The sequence below is a fragment of the Thalia democratica genome, chromosome 3, assembly GCF_965202585.1.
Source record: "Thalia democratica chromosome 3, ktThaDemo2.hap1.1, whole genome shotgun sequence".
Classification (NCBI taxonomy): Eukaryota; Metazoa; Chordata; class Thaliacea; order Salpida; family Salpidae; genus Thalia; species Thalia democratica.
The window spans coordinates 15,015,980-15,038,063 of NC_139167.1; the positions used below are offsets into that span (position 1 = coordinate 15,015,980).

The following is a 22,084-nucleotide window of genomic DNA, read 5'->3' on the forward strand; positions in this document are numbered from 1 at the left end:
AAAAAATATTTGGCCACCAGTAAAATGTTAAAAAATAAATTGAAAACAAAAAAAAAACAGTACAACATTACTGTTATTAAAATTCAAAAATAAATAATATTTTAAGTTGTTTAACTCTTTAAACCTTAAACTACTTAAAAACATCACAAAAATTTGAGGCAGTTGAGATCAGTCAAACACAAAACTAAAATTTTAATGATTTATATTTGTTAAAACATAAAGCAAGTTTTGTTTTTATTGGTATTGAAAATATTTTTTGACTTTAGTTAACTCTTAATAATAGAACAGTAAACTTTTTTAATTATAATTTTACAAATAATTGTTTTCTTTGTAGCCATTGTTTGAGTTATTGAGACAAATTTTAATGTTACTTGACTTTTTAAACATTTTCATTTTAAAGTATTTTTAATAGTAAGGTTTTTTTTTGCTTCAAATAGTAGCTACTTTGATAAAGTCCATTATAAAAAAAGTATTCCAGCTTAGTTGCCATCTTAGCATAAAACTTTTAGTCTCTACCAGATTTGCTAAGATAAGTTTCAATAATAGCTGTATAACGTGTATAAGAACTTTTGTGTAAAATATGATCAAGGTTAATTGGCAAAATGTTGAGGACTAAAAAAAAAACCAATAGCTTTAATACATTTTCAAAAAAAAATTGAAGTATAATTTTAGGACTTTTATTGTGTTTGAAATTTATTAGCTATTATTTAAATGCATAAAGCAGTGTTTTATACTATATAAATATAAAAAGTTGATTTTGGAACAAAAATAATTTACTTAGTAATTTACTAATATATAATACCTTATTAGGCATTAAATTAAATTTTAAAGCAAATATAGCAGTTTTTTATATAAAAGTTTTATATTGTATAATTATTACTAGACACTTAAATAAATTTTAAAAGTGAAAATATGAAAACTTACCTTGGGTTGGATCTGAGTACTCAACAGGTTTACAGTAATTTCTTAACTAGCATTAAAAAGTTATTCTACTATTAAGTAATATATACATTTTTTGAAATTGCAAGTTTTTGAAACTATACATTGATTATGCTTTACAGTAGATTTCTTAATATTTAATTGGTATTTCTACTATATAGTTGTATAATTTTTTTTAGTAATAACTTTTAAAACTTATTTCCACCATATAGTTGTAAGAACTGTATTTTAACTTTCACAATTGCAAGTTTACAAAAGTATATAAAGTTGTCATAGTTATATTTTGCAAAATGTTTTTTTCAAAAAAAAATTATTTAGGTAACAAATTAGTGTTTGCTGATTTTTTAGGCTTGACTATAAGTTTTAGTAGTAAGTTTATTACAAAAGGATTGCCACACATTCAGTATACTCAGGATAACTTGGAACAGCTTGCACTTTTAAAATATCAAGATAACTTGTTAAAAAAAAAAAAGTATTCAGGATAATTTAAAGATTAAAAGTTTTTTTGTTACATCTTGAATAAGATTTAGACTTTACAGTTTTAATATTTTAATAAATTTTAAATTATCTGTTCAATTTTTTTGTTTTGAAAGAATTTTTTAATACAAAAGAAATATTTAAGATATTTCAATAAGGATTTATAAAAACTCAGGATGGTTCAAGGCAGTTTTTGATCACTCAAGATTTGTAAGCAAAAGAGTGGCAGCCTGTTACTAAAGAGTAAAATTTAATACTTTTATGTTATTAATTATGTTTCACAAAAATGAAAGTATAATTAGAACCGTGTTAATTGATTTTATGACCAAAGACTTATATTAAAATTGGAACAAGTTAGTCATGTTTGTTTTTTATTTTTAGTTGAAAATAGTAGCAACAAATGAGTCTCTTGAATTTGTCACTGAAGTTTCAGTACATTTTGATTCTGATCTACCTGAGTTTGGAACTAAAGGTATTTGTTTATTATCACATTGTTCAAAATTGCTTTGTAATTGTACTTTAAGCTTACTAGATGAAAACATGTTTACAAAACTTTAAAGATTGTGGTGTGTAAACTCAAAAAGCTTCACATTTTATTAGTTTAACTAAAGTTGTATTTGTTCCAAGTTTTATAAAAGTCAAGTCATTAGCAAAAAATATTAAATGTTGCCTGCAAAATAAAATAAACTTTTAATAAACTTTTTATTTTAAAAACATCAAGTTTTTTGTTTATTTCTCAAGAACTATTTAGGTAATTAAAACAGACAGCTAGTTATTTTAACTTGAATAATAATTAATTATAAAAAATAAATAATACAAAAAAAAATTAAATATTTTAATAGGCGGAGCAATCATAGCAGATGACAAATTAACAGTTCCAACTTGAATGATAATTAAAAAATAAACTAAATAAAACAAAATAAACAAGCAAATATTAAAGTACTTATACTTTTAAGGTGGAGCAATCATAGCAGATGACAAATTAACAGTAACAGTTCCAACTTTATTGTGGGTTAAAGCAATGGACCTGTGTTTTGAAAAATTGAAAAACAAAAATTTTGATTTCAAAAGTGTTGCAGCTATTTCTGGTACTGGGCAGGTGATTTGAATTTTTATAAAATTTAATAGAAATTTTATTAATTCAAGTTATTGGTGTAGTTTTAGTTATATTTAATTTGATAAAAATATTGTAAGTTTGTAAAATTGTTTTAAATTTCACTTTTGTTGTAAACTTAAATGCAACTATAAATTTACAATAGTTATACTGATGCAATATCATTTGAAATACTAGTTTTATAAAATATAAGTTTTAGCAAACTTATAAAAAACCTGACAAAAAAGTTACAAATATTTTGGAACTACTCTTTGCTTAAGCTGGTTTTTATTTTAAGCAACTTCTAGTTCCTAAATAATTGCCAACAAAATCAACTGAAGGTGTTAATTATTTGTTAATAGATTGATAAAAGTTTTACTTATTTAGTTTTTGTATTTACTGTTGTCACTAGTTGTGAACAAGATCTTGATTTATTTACAGTCATTATATTGATTATGACTAATTTTGTTTGAATTGTCCACAACTTTTTTGTTGCATGAACGTTTTTGATAAAAATTGCCACAGATTTGCCAGAGCATGTAATTAAGTAAATTGTAATAAAAGATTTAACTCTCTAAGATTCTATCTGATTAAGAATTATTTTAACAACTGATGATCTCTTATAACTTGAAATAATAGTGAAACATTGTTATGTTTCTTAAGATATGTGAGAATAAAACATAACATATTAAAAGCTACTGCTTCACCTCAAGAACTACTTTGCATGCATATTTATCATTTCTACTAAAACTTTTTCTTTTTGAAAAGATAAAAGTTGTTTCATCAGCCTGGAAAACACTGAAAAGCAGTTTTACAGTTTATTTAAATTAATTTTACAATTTTATGTAAAGGCTAATATGTATGTTTTATAAAAATAATATTTATGATATTTTTTTAAACTACAGCAACATGGTAGTGTGTATTGGAAGCAAGGCTCTTCAGAAACCCTTGGTAATTTGCAACCAGATAAAAGTTTTCATCAGCAACTCGTGAACTGTTTCTCAGTTGAAAATTCTCCAATTTGGATGGATTCCAGCACTTTGAAGGAATGCAAGTTTGTTACTGTTTAGTATAAGCACCTAAAATTAAAAATTTCATTAAATTAAGTTTGAAATTAGATATCATAAAGTAAAGTGTAAGAACTAATACTTAAGATAAGATTGTGAATTTTTAAAAGATTGCAAGTTGGTTTTATAAAGTAATAAAATAAATCATAAAGTAAAAGCTGTATTTAGTTAATTAATTAGTTTTGAATATTTTTCAAATATATTGGTATAAAACTCATAAAAGCTGGTTTCAACTTATACTGCTATTTTCCAGGGAAGCATTTACAACAAGTACAATACATGCAACAAGTTATAAAGTTTAGAGATTTTTAGATAGATACAAGTGTTCAAAAAAAAAACTGTTAATTGTATCAGTAGGTAACTTTAAAAAGTAACTTTGGTTGCTGTTAAGTGGCTTTAATTTGTTGACAATTAATAATTTAGCGCAGAAAAATACCATTAGGTCATGATTTTGATAGCCACAAATCTTTAAATACAGAGTTGTTAAAAAAAAAAAGCAATTCAAAAAGTCTAAACTTATAATTTTTGAACTTTAGTTAGGGCAAAACTCATGCATGCTGATTAAACTACAAAAATTACATTAAGTTTACCACACCTAGTTTTACAAAATTTTATACTGTGGCACCAATGTTTTAGTGTAAGTATTGCAAAATGTTACTTAGTTACTATTTAGTAGATGTACCTACAACTCTAGTTTCCATATGAATTTTTACTAAATGAATATTTAGTAATTTCATAAGATAGTTCACAATAAAATCATTAATTTTTAACTTGAAATAACTGAAAAATATTTAAAGTTTTGTTGTATTTTGCAGAACAAGTACATTTTTCAAAGAAAGTTTTGGCTACCTCAGAAAAAGATATTAACAAAATATTGTACAAATCTGAAAGAAAAATTGACTTCTAAGTTTAAAAAAGCAAAAATAATCAACATTTTTTATTTAGCAGGAAATTAAGAGCAAAATGTAGGAAAAATAGAGAACTATATAAAAATAACATAGTATATGAAAACTAAAAAATCTAATACATTTAGTATGAGTAAAATTTATACATAATGTATTTTATCTTTATTTTTAGGGAACTTGAAAATAATGTAGGGGACGTGGAAAATTTGGTAGAAATAATTTGATGTCATATAATACTAGAAAATGTTTTTATATTTATTTTTAGAGAACTTGAGCAAAATGTTGGAGGCGTAGAAAACTTGGTTGAAATAACTGGATCAAGAGCTTATGAGAGGTTTACAGGAAATCAAATAAAAAAAGTTTACACAAGTCATCCTGATGCTTATCACAACACTGAAGTGAGTTGATAAATTTGTTTACTTTAATGCTTTGTTTTAGAGCTAAATTATTTGTTTGCAAAACAATACTTAAGCTTACCACAGTACTAAAGTAATTGAAAAAAATTTTCAAGAAAGCTTGAGGAAGTTTATATGTATGGTATTTTGTGAAATATAACTTTTAAACCGATAATGTAAAAATAAAACAACTCTAGTATGTCGATTTTTTTAGAGATTGCTAAAATTGATTAAGAAGAAAGGTGTTATTTCAAAGAACAGATAATAAATCAAAAGTATTATTTTACCAAAACATACCCTGTTTAGAAATATTTTGCACCCTAAAAATCAAACACATATTTATATACTAAAGTACTAAAGCAAAATGTAAAGCAAAAAATCAAGAAAGTTTTTATTCCAAGTTTAAAATAAAAATCGTTAGTAAGCAATTTTTGCGTTTATGTGAAAAATAAATGTGCAAGCGTAATTTAAAATCCAAGTGTATTTCAAATTTGTTTGTTTTCAAGTATACTATAGAAAATATATTAGTCAGTAGTTTTAAATACTCTTTTGGTGAAACAATACTTTTGGTGAAAAAACATGCAAGTACTTAAATCTTTCATTTTTTCTCAGATATATTCCTAGTTAGCAGTTGTGTGCTGTTTTTACTACTAGAAAAAAAGACAAATAAGAAAAGTAAATAACTATAACAAACAAACACAAGTTATAAATCATTACAATAAACACTATAAAAAAGTAGTACAAAATGTTTTATTGTTGTTATAACCTAATACATAAAATCTTACTATTTAGTAGTTTTCATGCTGTTATCTTTACTGGTATGAAAAATGTTAAAAATAAAAAAAATAAATAGTACTTACATTCATTGTCATTAAAACATAAGTAATTTACAGAGAATCTATGTAAGCAATTTTGCATGTTCACTATTAGTATTAGTTGGCAAATATGCAAATATAAAAAATAAAGTATAAATGTAAATGTTGTACTTGTTATGAATATACAAATATTTTACAGAGAATATCATTAGTCATTAGTTTTTCATGCAGTTTACTAGTGGGTAAATATTTATTATTGAAAAATATATAAATACATACTATTACAAACTATATAGGTTTTATGGTTATATGATTACAGAGATGTATATATAGCTTGTTATATTTTTAACAGAGAATTTAACTATTCAGTATTTTGCTTGTTCATTACTAGTTGGCAAATATTGGAATAAACAAAATAATAATATTTACAGAAAATATAAAGTACTGAAAAGTAATAAACGTAAACTATTACCAACTATAAAAGTATATTACAACGTTCTATATCTTATTATATTTATACAGAGAATCTCACTAGTTTCCAGCTTTGCTTGTTCACTTTTAGTTGGCAAGTATGCAAACATTGATTATTCTGATGGTTCTGGCATGAACTTACTTGATATTCGGTTTGTTTGTTTTATAAGTTGTAGTTTTACATATAATAATAGTTTAAATAACTTATTACACCTGCTGTTGCTGGCTAGCATTAAAATTGAAATCAACTGATAAAATTTTCTGTAAATAAATTAAAAAAAAACAATCAATGTATAAACAAAAAAAAATTATGGGCCAGTTTTACTAAAACAGTTTATTTGCCAGTCAGACTTGTTAAAAAAATTTATGAACCATAATTTTTAGATACAAAAAATAATCTCTAAATGCAATTTTTTTTCAATTAATTGTTTTAAAAGAACCACCATGCTTTAAAAATCAAATTGAGAACATTTGTAACTTAAGGAAATTTTTCTTAGCTTTTCACAAGTATGTTGCCCACCTCCTAGATTAACTTACATTTTGCACTAGTGAATTTGACACCAATTTTACAAAAAAAAAATGACGGAATTTAAGTTAAATATAAACCTTGTGCAATAATAAATGCATGTAAAGTTGTTAACCCACTCAAACATAATTGAAAGTTAGTTTTAAATATTTTAATTGACAGTAAAAAGGAATGGAATTCAGATTGTTTGAAATCTTGTGGTGATGAATCATTAGCTGATAAATTGGGAAAACCAGTATCTTCTACTAAAGTTATTGTAAGTTGTACATTACAAATAAAAATATATTAATTAGCTAAAAAATAGAAAATCCAGTGGTTTTAACTAAAATTATTGTAAGTAACATTTTTGTCATTAAAAATTAAACAATATTTTCCATGATATAAGTTTTTGTTTGTTTAATATCATTAAAAGATACAAACAAGATTATATTTAAATCTGACAAATTAGATAAACCTATTTTTTTGGCTAAAGTTGTAGTAAGTTTTTAAAATATGTACTAGAATACAAAAGTTATTAATTTAAAATTTATAAGTTAGCTGATGAATTACGTGAACTTGTTTTTTCTATCAAAACTATTTTAAGTCTTAAAATTTTGTCACATATCGAGTAACTTATTTAAAACTTTAAACAAAAGTAAAAAATAAGTTGATGAAATACAACAAATGAGTTTTAGTCTACTCTGTGGTAGCTAGGTTTTATGGTTACTAGTTTTTTATGATACTATCATTATTATGTCTTCTATTTCACAAGTAGCTAAGTTAGATATAAATTAAATTGTTTATTAATAAATTTTACAAATTATATCTGTAAAAGACTTTAACAACTGCATATACAATTTTCAATTTTTACATAAGTTCTTTTTTTACATGCAGGGTTATATACTTTCAATTTAGTAGTAAGACTTGAATTTTCTTTTAATTTCAAGTCATTAATTTACATTTAAATTTTACAGGGCAATATATTTTCATTTTTAGTACAAAGATACGGTTTCTCATCTTCTTTTTATTAAGTAACTTGTATTTTTAACTTTGTAATATAAATTAAAGGGATATTTTCATACTTGGTGCAAAGATACACTTTTTACTGTAAAGATGTTGACCATATTTATGTTAACGAAGTTATTATGGTAGGGTAGTATATCTTAATTACAGTTAAAAGATACGGAGTTCACCTAATTGTAAAGTAAGTAATTTATATTTCTGTATTTATAATTATTTATATTTTATTGTTATATCTTCATACTTGGTAGAAAGATTCGGTTTTTCACCTTCATGTAAATTTATATTAGTACTATTTTTACTATTATTATTTTACATATCTTCATACATGATTGGTAGATGCAGTTTCTCACCTGATTGTAAAGTTGTGATTTGTTTTTTTTTTAAATTATATCAATTTTTACAGGGCAGTGTTTCTTCTTATATGGTACAAAGATACGGATTTTCACCATCATGTAAAGTTGTTGCATTCACCGGTGACAATCCTGCTTCTTTAGCTGGTTGCAGATTACAGGTTTATTTTTATATAAGTTTATACGAGGTTTATTTTTATATTGGTATTCGAACAAGTTTCTTTATTAATTCAGAAATTCTTTTGATATTAGTGTTTGTACAACTATTAATTCAGAAACTATTTTAATATAATAATTATACCAAGGTTTATTTTTGTATTAGTATTGTTACAAGTTTATATATTAATTCAGGAACTATTATAACACACAATTGATGCAAGTTTGTTTTTGATATAATGTTGATATTTTTGTTTTAATTCCGGTTGGTTTTTGATATAAAATTATTTTCCCTTTGTTTGACACTAATGTGAATGCTATTTTTAGCACTGACATTTATAAGGGAATAAATTGTGAAAACTTGTGTTTCGACCTGTAATTTATACTTTAGCAATCAATCACACTGAAAACAATGAAATCAGTATTTTTATTTTATGTACGTAAACAATTACTATTGTATATTTTTTACAAGCAAAATACAAAAAAATCATGATACTCTAGTTTTACCATTAAAGCCTCCTCAGTAAATAAGTTAAAAATAAAAATACAGCAAAGCTTTACAAAATGTTGATATTTAAGTTGTTAAACTTTACTAGTGGTTTGTTTTTGTACTATTTGCTACTTTAAATACATAATAACTATATATCTAGTATAAACAAAAACAACTTAACTTGATAATTGCTTACAATTACTGTGAGTTTTCAAACTCATTAACAAACTAATTTGCAAGTAATTATCAAGCAAAATTGTTTTTGTTTGTATAAGAAACAATTAGCTGCTTGAATAACTGAGTTATGTATAAACTTTCTACAATCGGAAAACTAAAAAAAAAAGAAGACACTGTTTATACTAACTAGATAGTTTTATTGTATATTGATTTGGTATCGTAGTGCTTGATACATTGTAATAAAGCACAGCGATATTTATTTAAAATCAAAACTAACGTTGCTTTTGTTTTGAATATATGATAACTTTTTGAATACCTATTAGCTTAAAATTTTATATCTATTTCATAGAAAGGAGAATGGTATTATTGGGTACTTCTGATACCTTAGTTTCATATATGTCTAAATTCGTAATTAATATATGCATATATCAGTATTTCAAAGATTATACTTGTAGTTTATTTATTGTATCTCTAAATATTACAAACTTCTATCATTTGTACAGAAAGGAGACGCCATGGTGTCATTGGGAACTTCTGATACGCTGGTATTGTACATGGATGAGCCAATCAGGTGCCTGCAAGGTCACGTGTTTGTGAACCCGTTGGATGACAATGCTTACATGGGCATGATTTGGTGAGAAAGTTAATATAAATATATATATATTAAAGTGTGTTTAATTTATTTAAATTATATTTTTATTGTCATGTTCGTGAACCCGTTGGACGATAATGCTTATATGGGCATGATATGGTTTGTAATAATTTTTTTATTAATTATTTTTATAATACTTTACTTTAGTTGTTTTATTTATTTTTATCTTAATTAGTATACATTTTAATTAATATGATTGTAAATCTATTGTGCATGAAATAGTTTGTAAATGTATTGGTAATAATAATGCCTACATGGGCATGATATGGTTTGTGGTATTATAACACTTTTATACGGAGTTAGTTGTTTTTTAATTGTAAAATATGAAACATGTTTATTATTATAACATATTATTATAATATTTAATTATTATAACATTTTTATATGGAGTTAGTTGTTTTTATTGACAATTGTAAAATATGAAACATGTTTATTTGTATTATTATAACACTTTTATATGGAGTCAGTTGTTTTTATTGACAATTGTAAAATATGAAGCATGTTTATCAAACGTGTTTGTGAATCTGTTGGATGATAATGCCTACATTGGCATGATTTGGTTTGTTTTTATTTTGAAAATATTTTATTTATTCAATGTTTTTGTAATACACTAGTTAATTTGTGTTATTTATTGATATATTAATTAATATACATTTATCTAATGTGTTGTAAATCCTTTTGTGCATAAAAATTCTTATATGGGAATGGTATGGTTAGTGTCATGTGTATATTTATTTGATGTAATTATAATATAAAAAAAATTGTTTGTATCTAATTTTGTTAATATATTCATAATTTTTTATGTAAACTCATTGCATAGCAACGCTTGTATGGGGATGTTAAATATAATATTGATTATATTTTGAATTTTAGTTTTAAAAACTTAATTTTGAACTTTTATTGCATGTGTGTTAAGTTGTATGATATGTATAAATTGCTTTTATCAAAATTTTTTAGAGTGTGTAAAACTAATATTTGCTAATTTTATATAATGCTTGATATTTTTATGGTAAAAGTAAAGTTAGTTTTTATATTTTGTTAAAAACTTTTCAGAGAACCAATTAGGTGAGAAAAAACAACTTATACTAGAACTTATTTGTCTTATTTTATTTATTTTGAATATTTTAAGATCGAGAATAAGTAATAGTTGTTATTATTTAGTGGAAAACTAAAAGTATGGTATTGAAACTTATTTTCAAAGCAGTTTTGTATAGAACGTAATATATGTTATCAAAAAATATTAAAAATAATTTTTTTTTTGCGGTAAATTGGGTACATATACGATACACATTTAAAGTTTTTTTGTTTAAGATTTTATTTTTGAAGTATCCTAAAAAATTAAATTTACTATAAGTTTACTTTTTTTTTCCCAAACAACTCTTTTATAAACCTATAAAGATGTTAGTATTTATAGAAAATAAAAAGTTGTTTAGACGGAAACTTAAAACTACAACTGTAATAAATTGTACTTGCATAAATGAAGAAAAAGTTATAAAGTATTAGTGATTCAAAAAAAGTTTTAGTATATTTTTCATATAACATTATGCTGAGTCATGAAGAGTTTTTTTTAAAGTAAGCACAATTTATAATTTTTATCGAATGAAAAGTCAATTTGTGCTTAAACGTTTATAATTTAGTTTAATTTTTATTTGTGCTTATTTTAGCAAACTTACTTGACAATATTTTAAAAACAAATTGATAAACCTAAATTCAATTTAAACAATTTTCCAAGTAAGCACAATTTTTAAACGAAAAAAAAGTCAATTCGTGCAATTATTCAAATATTTTAGATGTATATATGTTTTATAAATACTTTAATGCATTTTTCAAACAAAATAATAAAATCAAATGCATGACCATATATGGACATATATAAACGTTTTATTTTTGACCGGAAAATTTTTCTAACCTTGAAAATGTTTATTGTCAAAACACTGTCAGTTACTGATTGCTTTTTATGAAAGTTTCAAAGAAAAAAGTTTACTTGTTTTTGGTAAAAACAATGTTTTAACCGAATAAAAATACTATGAATATGTTTGCCTCTAAATAGCTTGACAACTAAATCAAAAATTTTAAGATATGTGTATTTTTTATCTTATAAATAAAGTAAAATTTGTATTAATATCTTTGTCAAGCAACCATTGGCGTTTCATCTAAAAATAAAAGTATGAGAAAGAATACTGGTATTAACAATTTAGCATTACTAACAAAAAAGTATAATTTTATTTTAATTGAAATTATTAGTTTTAGCCTTATGGTTTTGAAAATGATTCTTAACGAGATTTAGAAGTAACTTTTTTAAAATAAGATTTCAATAAAGTTATTAAAGTTATGCGTTTTCAGTTTTAAAAAATCAAGTTCATTTTCAATAAAATTAGAAAAAAGTTTTTAATAAACTAATTTTTATTTCAGTTTCAAAAACGGATCACTAACTAGAGAAAGATTCAGGGATAATTACACTTCAAATAGAAGTTGGGATGAATTTTCACAAGCACTGAAGAACACACCAAATGGAAATAATGGAAAATTTGGTTTGTTATTTTATCTTTTTATATTAACTTCTTTTCATACAAGTTTTAAAATATGTAGTTGTAATTAAACTTTTGTTGAAATTGTAAAAGTTACACCAAATTAATTGAAAAGCTTAATTTGTAGATCATATCGGCTTATACAGTTTAACTTTGAAGTAAATAATTATTAGATTATGACATATGAGCTTAATTAAAATTTTTGCTGGATTTTAATCTGATTATAAATAGCGGTTTAAGCTTTTGAAGGAATTTAAACAAGTTTTTGCATGCACAGCTAAACACTTTTTATGATTGTATTAAACTTTTAATGATTACGGTTTTATTTTATTAATTCGTTTTTATTCTTAAAATAAATGATCAATCAATTTAAAGTATACTTTGCACAATAAAAAGTTTAAAGTTTCAGCATTATTTGTTTTTAAGCTTCAAAAATTGTAGTTATGATATTAGTGTTATAAATTGCTGTGTATCAAGTTTTGAATCAGATTATTAAACAACAAATAGATCATTATTTGTATAGATTAAAGAAAAATGTTGGGTATTTTTTGTTTGGTTTACGCGGTATTTAAGCTTTGAAAAACAATAGAAAGGCATTTATGTTCATGTAATCTTTATTTTTTAATTGTTTTATATTTAAACTCTTTCGTATAAACTTTAAAGTAAGTATTTGTTATTTATATTTTGTTGAAGTATTAAAAATTACAGCAAGTCATTTGAAAAACTTAAATTAGTAAAATATTCAATATGATAAACTTAGTCTAGTTATGTTAATTAATATATTATAACTGCTCATATTCTATTGCGCTTAAGTAGATAGTTATTAAATCATGGTAAAGGAGACTAATTAAAATGTTTGCTAGGTTTTAGTCTGATTATATGTTGGGATTTAAGCTTAAGGAGGAATTTTCAAACAAATTTTAATATGCATGCATAGTTAACTCTCTATGTTAATTAAGTGTTAATAATTTAACATTCTGGTTATTAAAATTGTTCAAAATTATCAGGCAAACTTAAACATAAATGGTAAATTTTTTAAAGTATAATTTAAACAGTAAAAACTTTCAGGTTTCAGTATTTCTTATTTGAAACGTCAAATAATTTGATAATAAGTATAATAAATTGCTGTGTATAAAGTTTTGAATCAGATTATTAAACAACAAAAAAATCATTGTATAGATTAAATAAAAATGTCAAATATATTTTAGATTGGTTTACGCGGTATTTAAGCTTTGAAAAACAATAGAATGGAATTTGTGAACATGTAATCTTTATTTAAAATAAAGTTTTAAATGCGTACTTAAACCAGTTATACGTTTTAAATTAATTTTCAAGCTTTAAATGATTGACAAGTTTTTAGTGATAAGAGATCTTTTTTGAAAGTGTTGTTTTAGAAAAATTAAATATACTAGCTTTTGATTAAAATTAAAATTTAATATAGTGCTAATAGTTTAAATATTTGAAAAGTTTTTTTAAGTTTTGTATTTTAAAAGTTAAATATATTTACCTTGAAATAAATTAAAAGTATCATTTAAATAGTTTTGTAATTTTAAACTGAACACAAACTTACAATATTTTTATACATACATATTAGTATATAAAGTTATTAAAGTTGTACTAAAGATTTTTACTACGAAAATTTTATGAAAAATATAAATACATTTTAATTAAACTTGAATATTAAATTAAATGAAGTTTTGCTTATTTATTAAATAAAAGTTTACAACCTAAACTTTATTCTCACATAAAGTTTTTTTTTACGAGAAAAAATATAAAGTTTGTTAAATTTTACATCAGTGGCTATAAAACTTAAGGGTTATTTTTACTTTTACAAAAAAAAATACTTTTTATGCTTGTAAGTTTTTATTTAAAATAGTACTAAACTACTTAAATTTAAATAGTTTTTCTTTGTTTATATATTAATATTTTACTTAAGTATATAATATGTCCCAAATATTGTGGTTTATCTACTTATACATTTTTTGAAACAAAAAATACTGATCAATATTATCTTTACATCTTTCAAAATTTACAAATATTATCTTTTTAATTCTTTAATTTCAATTTAATCTTACTACAATGTTCTGAGAAAACTAATAAATCAATAATTTTCTTTTATTTGTTCAAATTTTAAATCTAATTTTACCTTTTCATTCTTGATTGATAACTTAACTTACAAAAGTTTTATTAAGATGAACTTTATATTCTAAATAAAGGTCAATTATCTAAAATTTTGTAATAATGTATAAACTGTTTTTTTTATATTTATTTCTGGATTTGGATATTATCTAAGTGAAGTATTAATATAAAATTAAGTAAAATTATCATTAATGTTTTACTTTTGTATAGATAAAATTTTACAACTTTTTGTTTGAAGTATTACCAAATTAATTTTTAACATAATTTGTTTATATGATGAATTTAATCTACTTGATGATTTAATATTGCTATCTTTTATCTTTTAAACTATTTAAAAATATAATATAATCTTTTAATACTGAAGTACTATTAAGTTCATATTTATTAATTTCAATGTGACATCAAGAGTTTTTTAAGAACTTGTTTTTAATTAAAAAAAATATAATTTAAAGGTTTACTTTTAAGTATTATATTTTAAATATCTACTTATATATCTTCAAATTAATGATATTGATTTAACTGCAAATATTATTTTATATTACTTAATCTTATCACTGAGAAAAGTGATGCATATTTTATTTAATCTATTCTAAATGGTTTAATCTATATTTATCTTTTCATTTTTGGTTGATCATTCATTTACATTATATTAAGATGTATAGAGACTTTTCAATAAAATAATAATTCAATATTTTCCAATAGAACTTGATTACTTATAAATTGTTTAATAATAGATACAGTAGTTCATTGTGGTATTTATTTTCAATTGAAGTAAATTATTACTAAACTAAATAAAAAAGATAAATTAAGTTGTCATTTACTTTTATATAAATAGAATTTAACTACTTTATGCTTGGTATGTTAGCAAGTAAAGTTTTTATGGTTTGTTTATACTAATAATATAATTAATTTGTTTTAATCTGATATTTTTTACTTAAGATTTTATTTTTAAAGATTATATAGTGTAAAAAGTTACAACATTTATTGCAAGATTTTTTTTTTACTTACAGGAAATACTTTTGAGTTCAAACCATTTTTTAAAGCGGTTATTATCGATTTATTTAAAAGATTATTTTAAGTTTGTTTAGTGTGAAAATAAGTTCGCTTTTATTGATTTATAATATATTACTTAAATACTGTTTTTTACTGTCAATATAAGTATTTTTTGAGTTTATTTAGTGTAATTAAATGACAATATTGTTCGCTAAGTTTATTTTTATATACAGGAAATACTAATAAGTTCGTTTTATTTTATTTTGTACTTTTTTATATATATAAATGTACTTTTATCTTTTAACAGTGTTACTATTCAATATAAAAAGTATTTATACACTAAAGAAAATATAAAAGTAAGAAAACTTTCTTTATAATTAATTCACTTTAGTCATAAACTTTACAAAAAATGCAAAAAACCGTAATAGTTTAGTTTTTTTATTTTATTTCAAATATATTTGTGCTAAATTGTATTGAAAATATTATAAAATTTGGTTTTATTGCACGCTTTTAATTCTTAATTTTAATTTTTGTTTTCTTCAGCGATAAACTAAACAATATTCGTACTAATTTATTTTTAATTACAGGAAGTACTTTTAAGTTCAAGGTAATTAACTTTTTTTCTAACTTTAATAATATTTCTGTTTTTACCTTTCATTTTAAGCACTTTGTTTATTTATCTCAGGAAATATATTTTGTTTTACCTTAGGTGTAAAAGCACATTCTATATATTTTTGATTGAAATAGTTTTCTTTTGGTAAACTTAAAAATTCAATCTGCTAGATTTTTTTTCTTAATTAAAAGTATAAACATTGTTTTTATACAATATTTCACTAAGAAAAAAATTGTTAAATGTAAGTTATTTTTACTTACTTTCTTTTAAACAGTTAAACTTTACATGCCTCATTTAAGTTTTACACTACTAACTTATTAGTTTTTGCTTTATATTACTTTATTTTAATGTAATGTTACAATTAGTTATTTTCATTGATGATTTATAACTTTCTTACTAGTTTTTGATGTACAAAAATATTAACACAAAATAATTTCACAGAATTTTACTTTGATGTCCAAGAAATATTATCAAATGCTAATTAATTAGTTAGTTAAATATTTCACAGGTTTTTATTACGATGTACAGGAAATATTACCAAACGCTAATGGAGATCACAGATTTGATTTTAATGACAAAAAAGTTTGTTTTATTTTACTAAATTTTTAATTTAATGATTTATTTAATATAAGTGAAATTTATATACTCAAAACATATAAAAGTTAATCTTTAGCTTAGAACTTGTTTATTTTGCTGTAATATAAAAAAAAAATTTAAACATTAATTTTCAACAGTAATATGTAAACTAGAAAAGACTACTCAAAAAAAAAAAATAAATTACAGCATTTGTAGTATTTCGTATTAGTTGGTATAAGAAATAAAGTAAAACAGCCTTTTTGGTTTTAAATTTTCACACATTAAAATAAAATTTGGTAAAAGTAATATAAAGCGTTTGATTAAAGACTTTCAACAATTTGAGATTATGAAAAGATAATTTGTACAAATTTGATAAACGTGATAACAGATACTGATAACTTTTCACACACTTTTACATTGTGTAGTGTAGTGTAAATTTTAGTGTAGTGAGACAAAAATAATACATTAGATAGTTGTTAATAATTTTTAGACAAGAATATTTGTACTACATTTTGCATTGAGAAATAAATATAACTAAATAGTTTACTTAAATAATTAAAAAAATAGTTTTTGGTCACTAATTTCACAACAGTTTGATTATTTATGCTTATCTTTAAATTAATTAGGCAGGCAGTTTTACTTAAAAGAAAATACTAAAAGTTGTATTGTTGTTATAAAAAGATATAAATTATTTTTTCACAACTTTTAGGTTGAAAATTTCACTAACGAAGAGAACATACGGAGTCTCATAGAAGGCCAACTAGTAGCCAAGAAATATTATTCTGAGAAAATAGGCCACAAAATAATTGATGGTAGTAAAATATTGGCTACAGGAGGTGCTAGCAATAATAAGGAAATATTACAGGTTTTTTGTTAATGAAGTGTATTTTTATTTAATTGAATAATAAGTAAGACAAAAACTATTAACAAATCAATAATAACGAAATATTAGAAATTATTTAAATATATTTTTGTAAGTTCGTCAGATTTAAAAATTAAAGTTTGTTATAAAGAATTAGAATGTTATTACTTGGTTTTTTATTAAATAAAGTTAAACTTATGACGTACTTCTTTATAAGCTTCATAACTTTAAAATTCTTTATAGGAAGTTTTTGAATAAACTTTTTTGAATACGATGGTTTTATTTAACGCTCAGAGTACCTAGTAAGCATGTAATTAAAAAAAATTGTATCAAGCAATATGAATGTTTTTACAAAAATTTTTTGTATACAAATTAAATTAAAACGTTTGAAACGTATACTATCTTGTTTTTTATCCGACTAAACCATAAAAAGTTTAGTTTTTATTTAAATACCAATAAACTATATTTGATTTATAATCTATTAATTTATCAAACGATTAATTGTTGAAAGTCCGGAAACCACTAAAATTTAAAATGATATTGTTGAAAAGGGTTAAGTTTAACTACCGTAAAGCTTATATTATAATAAAAGTCAAAACTTAGGCATGAATAGTTTTTCTTTGTGTTTTGTTACTTTAAGTATGTTAATCAATTATGTTAAAAGTTTTCAAAAGTGATCATGTATTTATGTATAAATTTTGAGAAATTTGAATTAAACATTATTGTTAAAAACATTACAAACTTAAGAATATAAAATTATGCTTTCTTTAACATCATTGAACTTATTAAAAAGTTTATTTATAACTAAACCAGAAAAAAAAATTAGTTTATATTTAAAACTTTTGAAAGAAGTAAAACGATTTTTTAAGATATTAAACTTTTTAATAGCTTTTAAACAAGTTGAACTAAAAGTACAAAATAATCTCAAAAATAAAATAAGCAAAACATCAAAGTAAATAAATGGCTACGATTAATGAAGTGTATAAAATTTTATCATCTTTTTTTTTTGCGCGTTTGCTAATTAAATTAAGTTTCTTGGCTTTAAAAGCGCAAAAACATAATAAAATTTATACGCTACACGATTTTTAGCTATTTATAGAATTTACACACATGTTTTTTTATCAAGTTTTTTAACGTTTTTAATGATTAATGGTTTTAAAACAAAGCCGTATTGTTTTTGAAATGTTTTCGAATAACTTAAATAATTTAATTCTATTGACATTTAAGTAGGTTAAAAGTTAAATTATTTTTTTTTATTCGTTTAAATATACTAGCAGTCTAAACTTAAGCATGGTAAAAAAAAAGGTAAAATTTAAAAATTTTTCAGTCACTTTCTAATAAATTTAAGTCAGTCTGAGTAGGTTAATGGAAATAATAAAATTTAACGCAGCACATTTTAGCTATTTTTAGATATTTTACATGTGTTTTTTCGTTAAGCTCTTAATGTTTTTATGTTACATTTCGGTTTAACGATGTCTATAGGTTGTAAAAGTAATGTTAATTTTTTATGAAATTGCTTTTTAGTTGTTGTTTTGTTAATTTTTTTTGATTTTATTTAAGTTTTAATCATAAATCTCAAATAAAGTGTTTATTTTATTTGGACTAAATTGTTTAACTAGTATGTAATGAGTATTACAAAATTTATAGATTTACTTCTGCAACAATAAGACATGTAATAAAATAAAATTAAAAGTACAAGTAAAACATATAAATTTTAAATGTTTAATTTTTTTTTAATCGTGCATAAGGCCCCCAGCATACATTATAAATGACAAAGCAAATATAATAATAAATGGGTTTGCAAATTTATTCTTTTTAGGTTTTACTACCATTTTAAAGTTACTGCCCTTGTCAATGCATTTTTCAGTTTAGTGGTTTCCGAAGTTTCAACAATTAATCATTGGAAAAATTATTAGATCATTAATCAAATCTAGTTTGTTGGTTTTAAATAAAAAATAAGCTTTTTTTGATTTAGTTGTCTTTATCCTTACGATATATTAAATAAATACAACTTACAAAATACAATTTTGAGAGTTATATGTAGAAACTTTCCTAACAACAAGCTACTTTTAATGCTTAAATACTCTGCACATATAAAATTTTTTATAGATTTCTAAAGCATTATACATCAACAAAAATAAATCATATGTTACTTTGAAAAAATTAAGTCTTATATATATTACTCTTTATTTTATTTTATGTAGAAAACTGTAAAAAAAAAACATTATTAAATAGGTTTTTATAATTATCAGTACATATTCTGAACGATATAGATTTTAAAATTTAATTATTTGTTTCAGGTTCTTTCTGATGTGTTCAAAGCTCCAGTATACATATTGAATGATACGGCAAATTCAGCTGCTTTAGGATGTGCTTACAGAGCTAAACACGGTTAGATTATTAAAATATCTGTTAATGTTATTTACTTACGTGTTTTAAATTAATTAACAGTCTTTTATACTTTTTTAAACTATTTGATTGCTAAAAATCTAACTTAAAAGAACCGTAAACAATTTTTCGTAATGTTATTCAGTTCACTTACATGTTTAGAGCTAACAAATAAAATAAAATAAATATCAGTTATTTTTTTTTCATTATTAACACATTTAAAGTAGCTTTACAGTATCTTTTTAATGTTTTATACTAATAAACACAGTTGTTGAACCTAAACTTAACTCTAAACTGAAAATAAATCCAAAAACTAGTACTTTCAAAAACCTGGAAGAAGTTCAGAAATCCTGGAAAAATATTCTAAAAAACCAGTGGCCACCCTGTCAACAGCTTTTGACTGTTTAAACTACTTGATTGCTTGAAATATAACTTGAAATGACCGTAAAATGTTTTTGTAATGTTGTTTAGAGCTAGAAATCATAATGAAACAAGGTTGAATATATTTGTAAGGTTTTTATTTACATTTAAATATATTTCTAAATATCGAAAAAAGTTGAAGTCGAATTTTTTGTTTAAATGATTAAAATAATAGATAAGAGTTGAAAGTCTGATTTTTTATGACTTGTTAAGCAGTCTTACATGACATTAAAAATGTTGTTAGACATACCTCGAACTTAAATATTGAAAGTGTTCAATTTTTAAGAGCTCATAAGACAATGTTTTTTGTTGAGTAACAGGTTTTTTGACCTACAAAACCATAAAAATGTTTTTGTGTTTGAATATTTTTTATAAATTCAATTTTAAATTGAGTTTGTTTGTTTCATAAACAATTCTTTGTACATGTTCTTGTGTTTAGTAAATACAATTTTAAGTCGAATTTTATGAAATCATAATGTTTTGTAAATATATGGTTTAAAATTTAAGTAAATTTTTATGTCGACCAATTATACAGGATAAACAAGATGTTTTAGAGATGTTTTACATATTTTATATTAAAAATAGTTTTTATCTGTTATTGACAATATCAATTCATTTTATTTGATATAAATATTATTTATTTGTTGCTCAATTTTACTTAATTAGTTTGTTGTATAAATGTTTAAACTTTTAAAAATATTTTGGTATAACTAGAAATTTAATATTAAACTATTTAAGTAAATACTTATTTATGACATTTGAAAACAAGCTTATAAATAGTTTAATTTTATCGGCTTGTTTTTAGTCGTAAAAACGACCCAATCTATCAATTTTTATTTTAAAGTCTTTATGTCACTCTACATTTTTGATAAAAGTTCATAAACCTAATAAGATAGTCTAACATTGCTCAACTTATATGTTTTTATTTGATTGTTAAAATTAGTTTTCATCATTCAAAAAGAGCATAGCTAATTTTAAAATTTTATTTAATTTAATGTAACTTTGTTAATATTTTGCAAATAATATAGCCATGCATAGATTTTTTTTGTATACGTTTGCTAGTAAAAATAATGTATTTAAAAGTTTAAAGTAAAACAATCATTAAATTCTTTAAAAATTATTTAATTAAAAATTAATTAACTAAATTTAATTAACTTAATTTTTTTTGTAGGTTTGTTGAAAGAAAGCAATCCAAGTTTGAAATTCAGCGAAATATTTACAAAAGAAGCAAATTACACAAAATCAACTGAACCAAATAGTAATTATGAATATGATCTTGATAGATATGAAAAACTAGAAAATATTGTTGTTAATTCCTAAAATATAAATTTCTTGAATTGATTAACAATCTTATGTATTTAATTTTCAAATTATTAGTTTGTAATCTAGTTCTAAGGAAATACTTTATCACTTATGTAGACTATAATCATATTTACTAAGCTAATGTGTTTAACTATTTTACGATGTCGATCTTTTAAAAAGTAACTGAAGAAATGTTTAAATTCGCCATTAAATTACAGAAGTGTTTGCTAAAAACATGTTATTAAGTTTAAACGTAATCAAAAACGCATTTTTTTTCTTAAACTTGTAATTATAGTTAGCTTTTAAACTTCTAATTAAAGTAGCATTTTTACTAACTTTTTATTATATAACTTTTATCTGTATTGTTATTTAGCTTTGAGTGTGTTTTTATTTTTTTGCTTTATATTGCTATTTTGTGTCTTCATAATTTATGCTTAAATTTGTCATGCAATCATTATTTAAAATTATGCCTTTATTATTAATTTTGTTAAGTATTTATAATCAAATATAAATCTGTTTTATGGTGTTTCGACATTTTATTAAAATAGTTTCAATAAAAAGTTATTTATGATTGGTTTATATTATTTGAAAATTTATAATAGATAGTTTAATATTATTTCAAAAATATATAAAGTGTTTTATAAGTAAGAAAATACTAAATTATAGCAAAGTTTCAAGCAATATTTAAATACATTAAAAAATTCCAACTTTTAAAAAAATGAATGATCTAGTATAATGTCCTAACTTT

General features: G+C 22.3%; 1 protein-coding gene across 1 annotated transcript; it reads left to right on the forward strand.

The window, feature by feature from the left end:
* Window positions 1-881: 881 nt before the first annotated feature.
* On the forward strand, window positions 882-21,800 carry LOC145832711 (xylulose kinase-like). The gene is made up of 14 exons (XM_082940024.1): window positions 882-951; window positions 1,798-1,888; window positions 2,373-2,515; window positions 3,415-3,563; window positions 4,747-4,879; window positions 6,214-6,314; window positions 6,851-6,944; window positions 8,094-8,201; window positions 9,367-9,497; window positions 11,928-12,046; window positions 16,297-16,370; window positions 17,074-17,229; window positions 19,527-19,617; window positions 21,206-21,800. The coding sequence occupies exons 1-14, from the start codon at window positions 913-915 to the stop codon at window positions 21,352-21,354; spliced, it is 1,578 nt and encodes a 525-aa protein (XP_082796150.1). The 5' UTR covers window positions 882-912; the 3' UTR covers window positions 21,355-21,800.
* The last annotated feature ends 284 nt before the right edge of the window (window positions 21,801-22,084 follow it).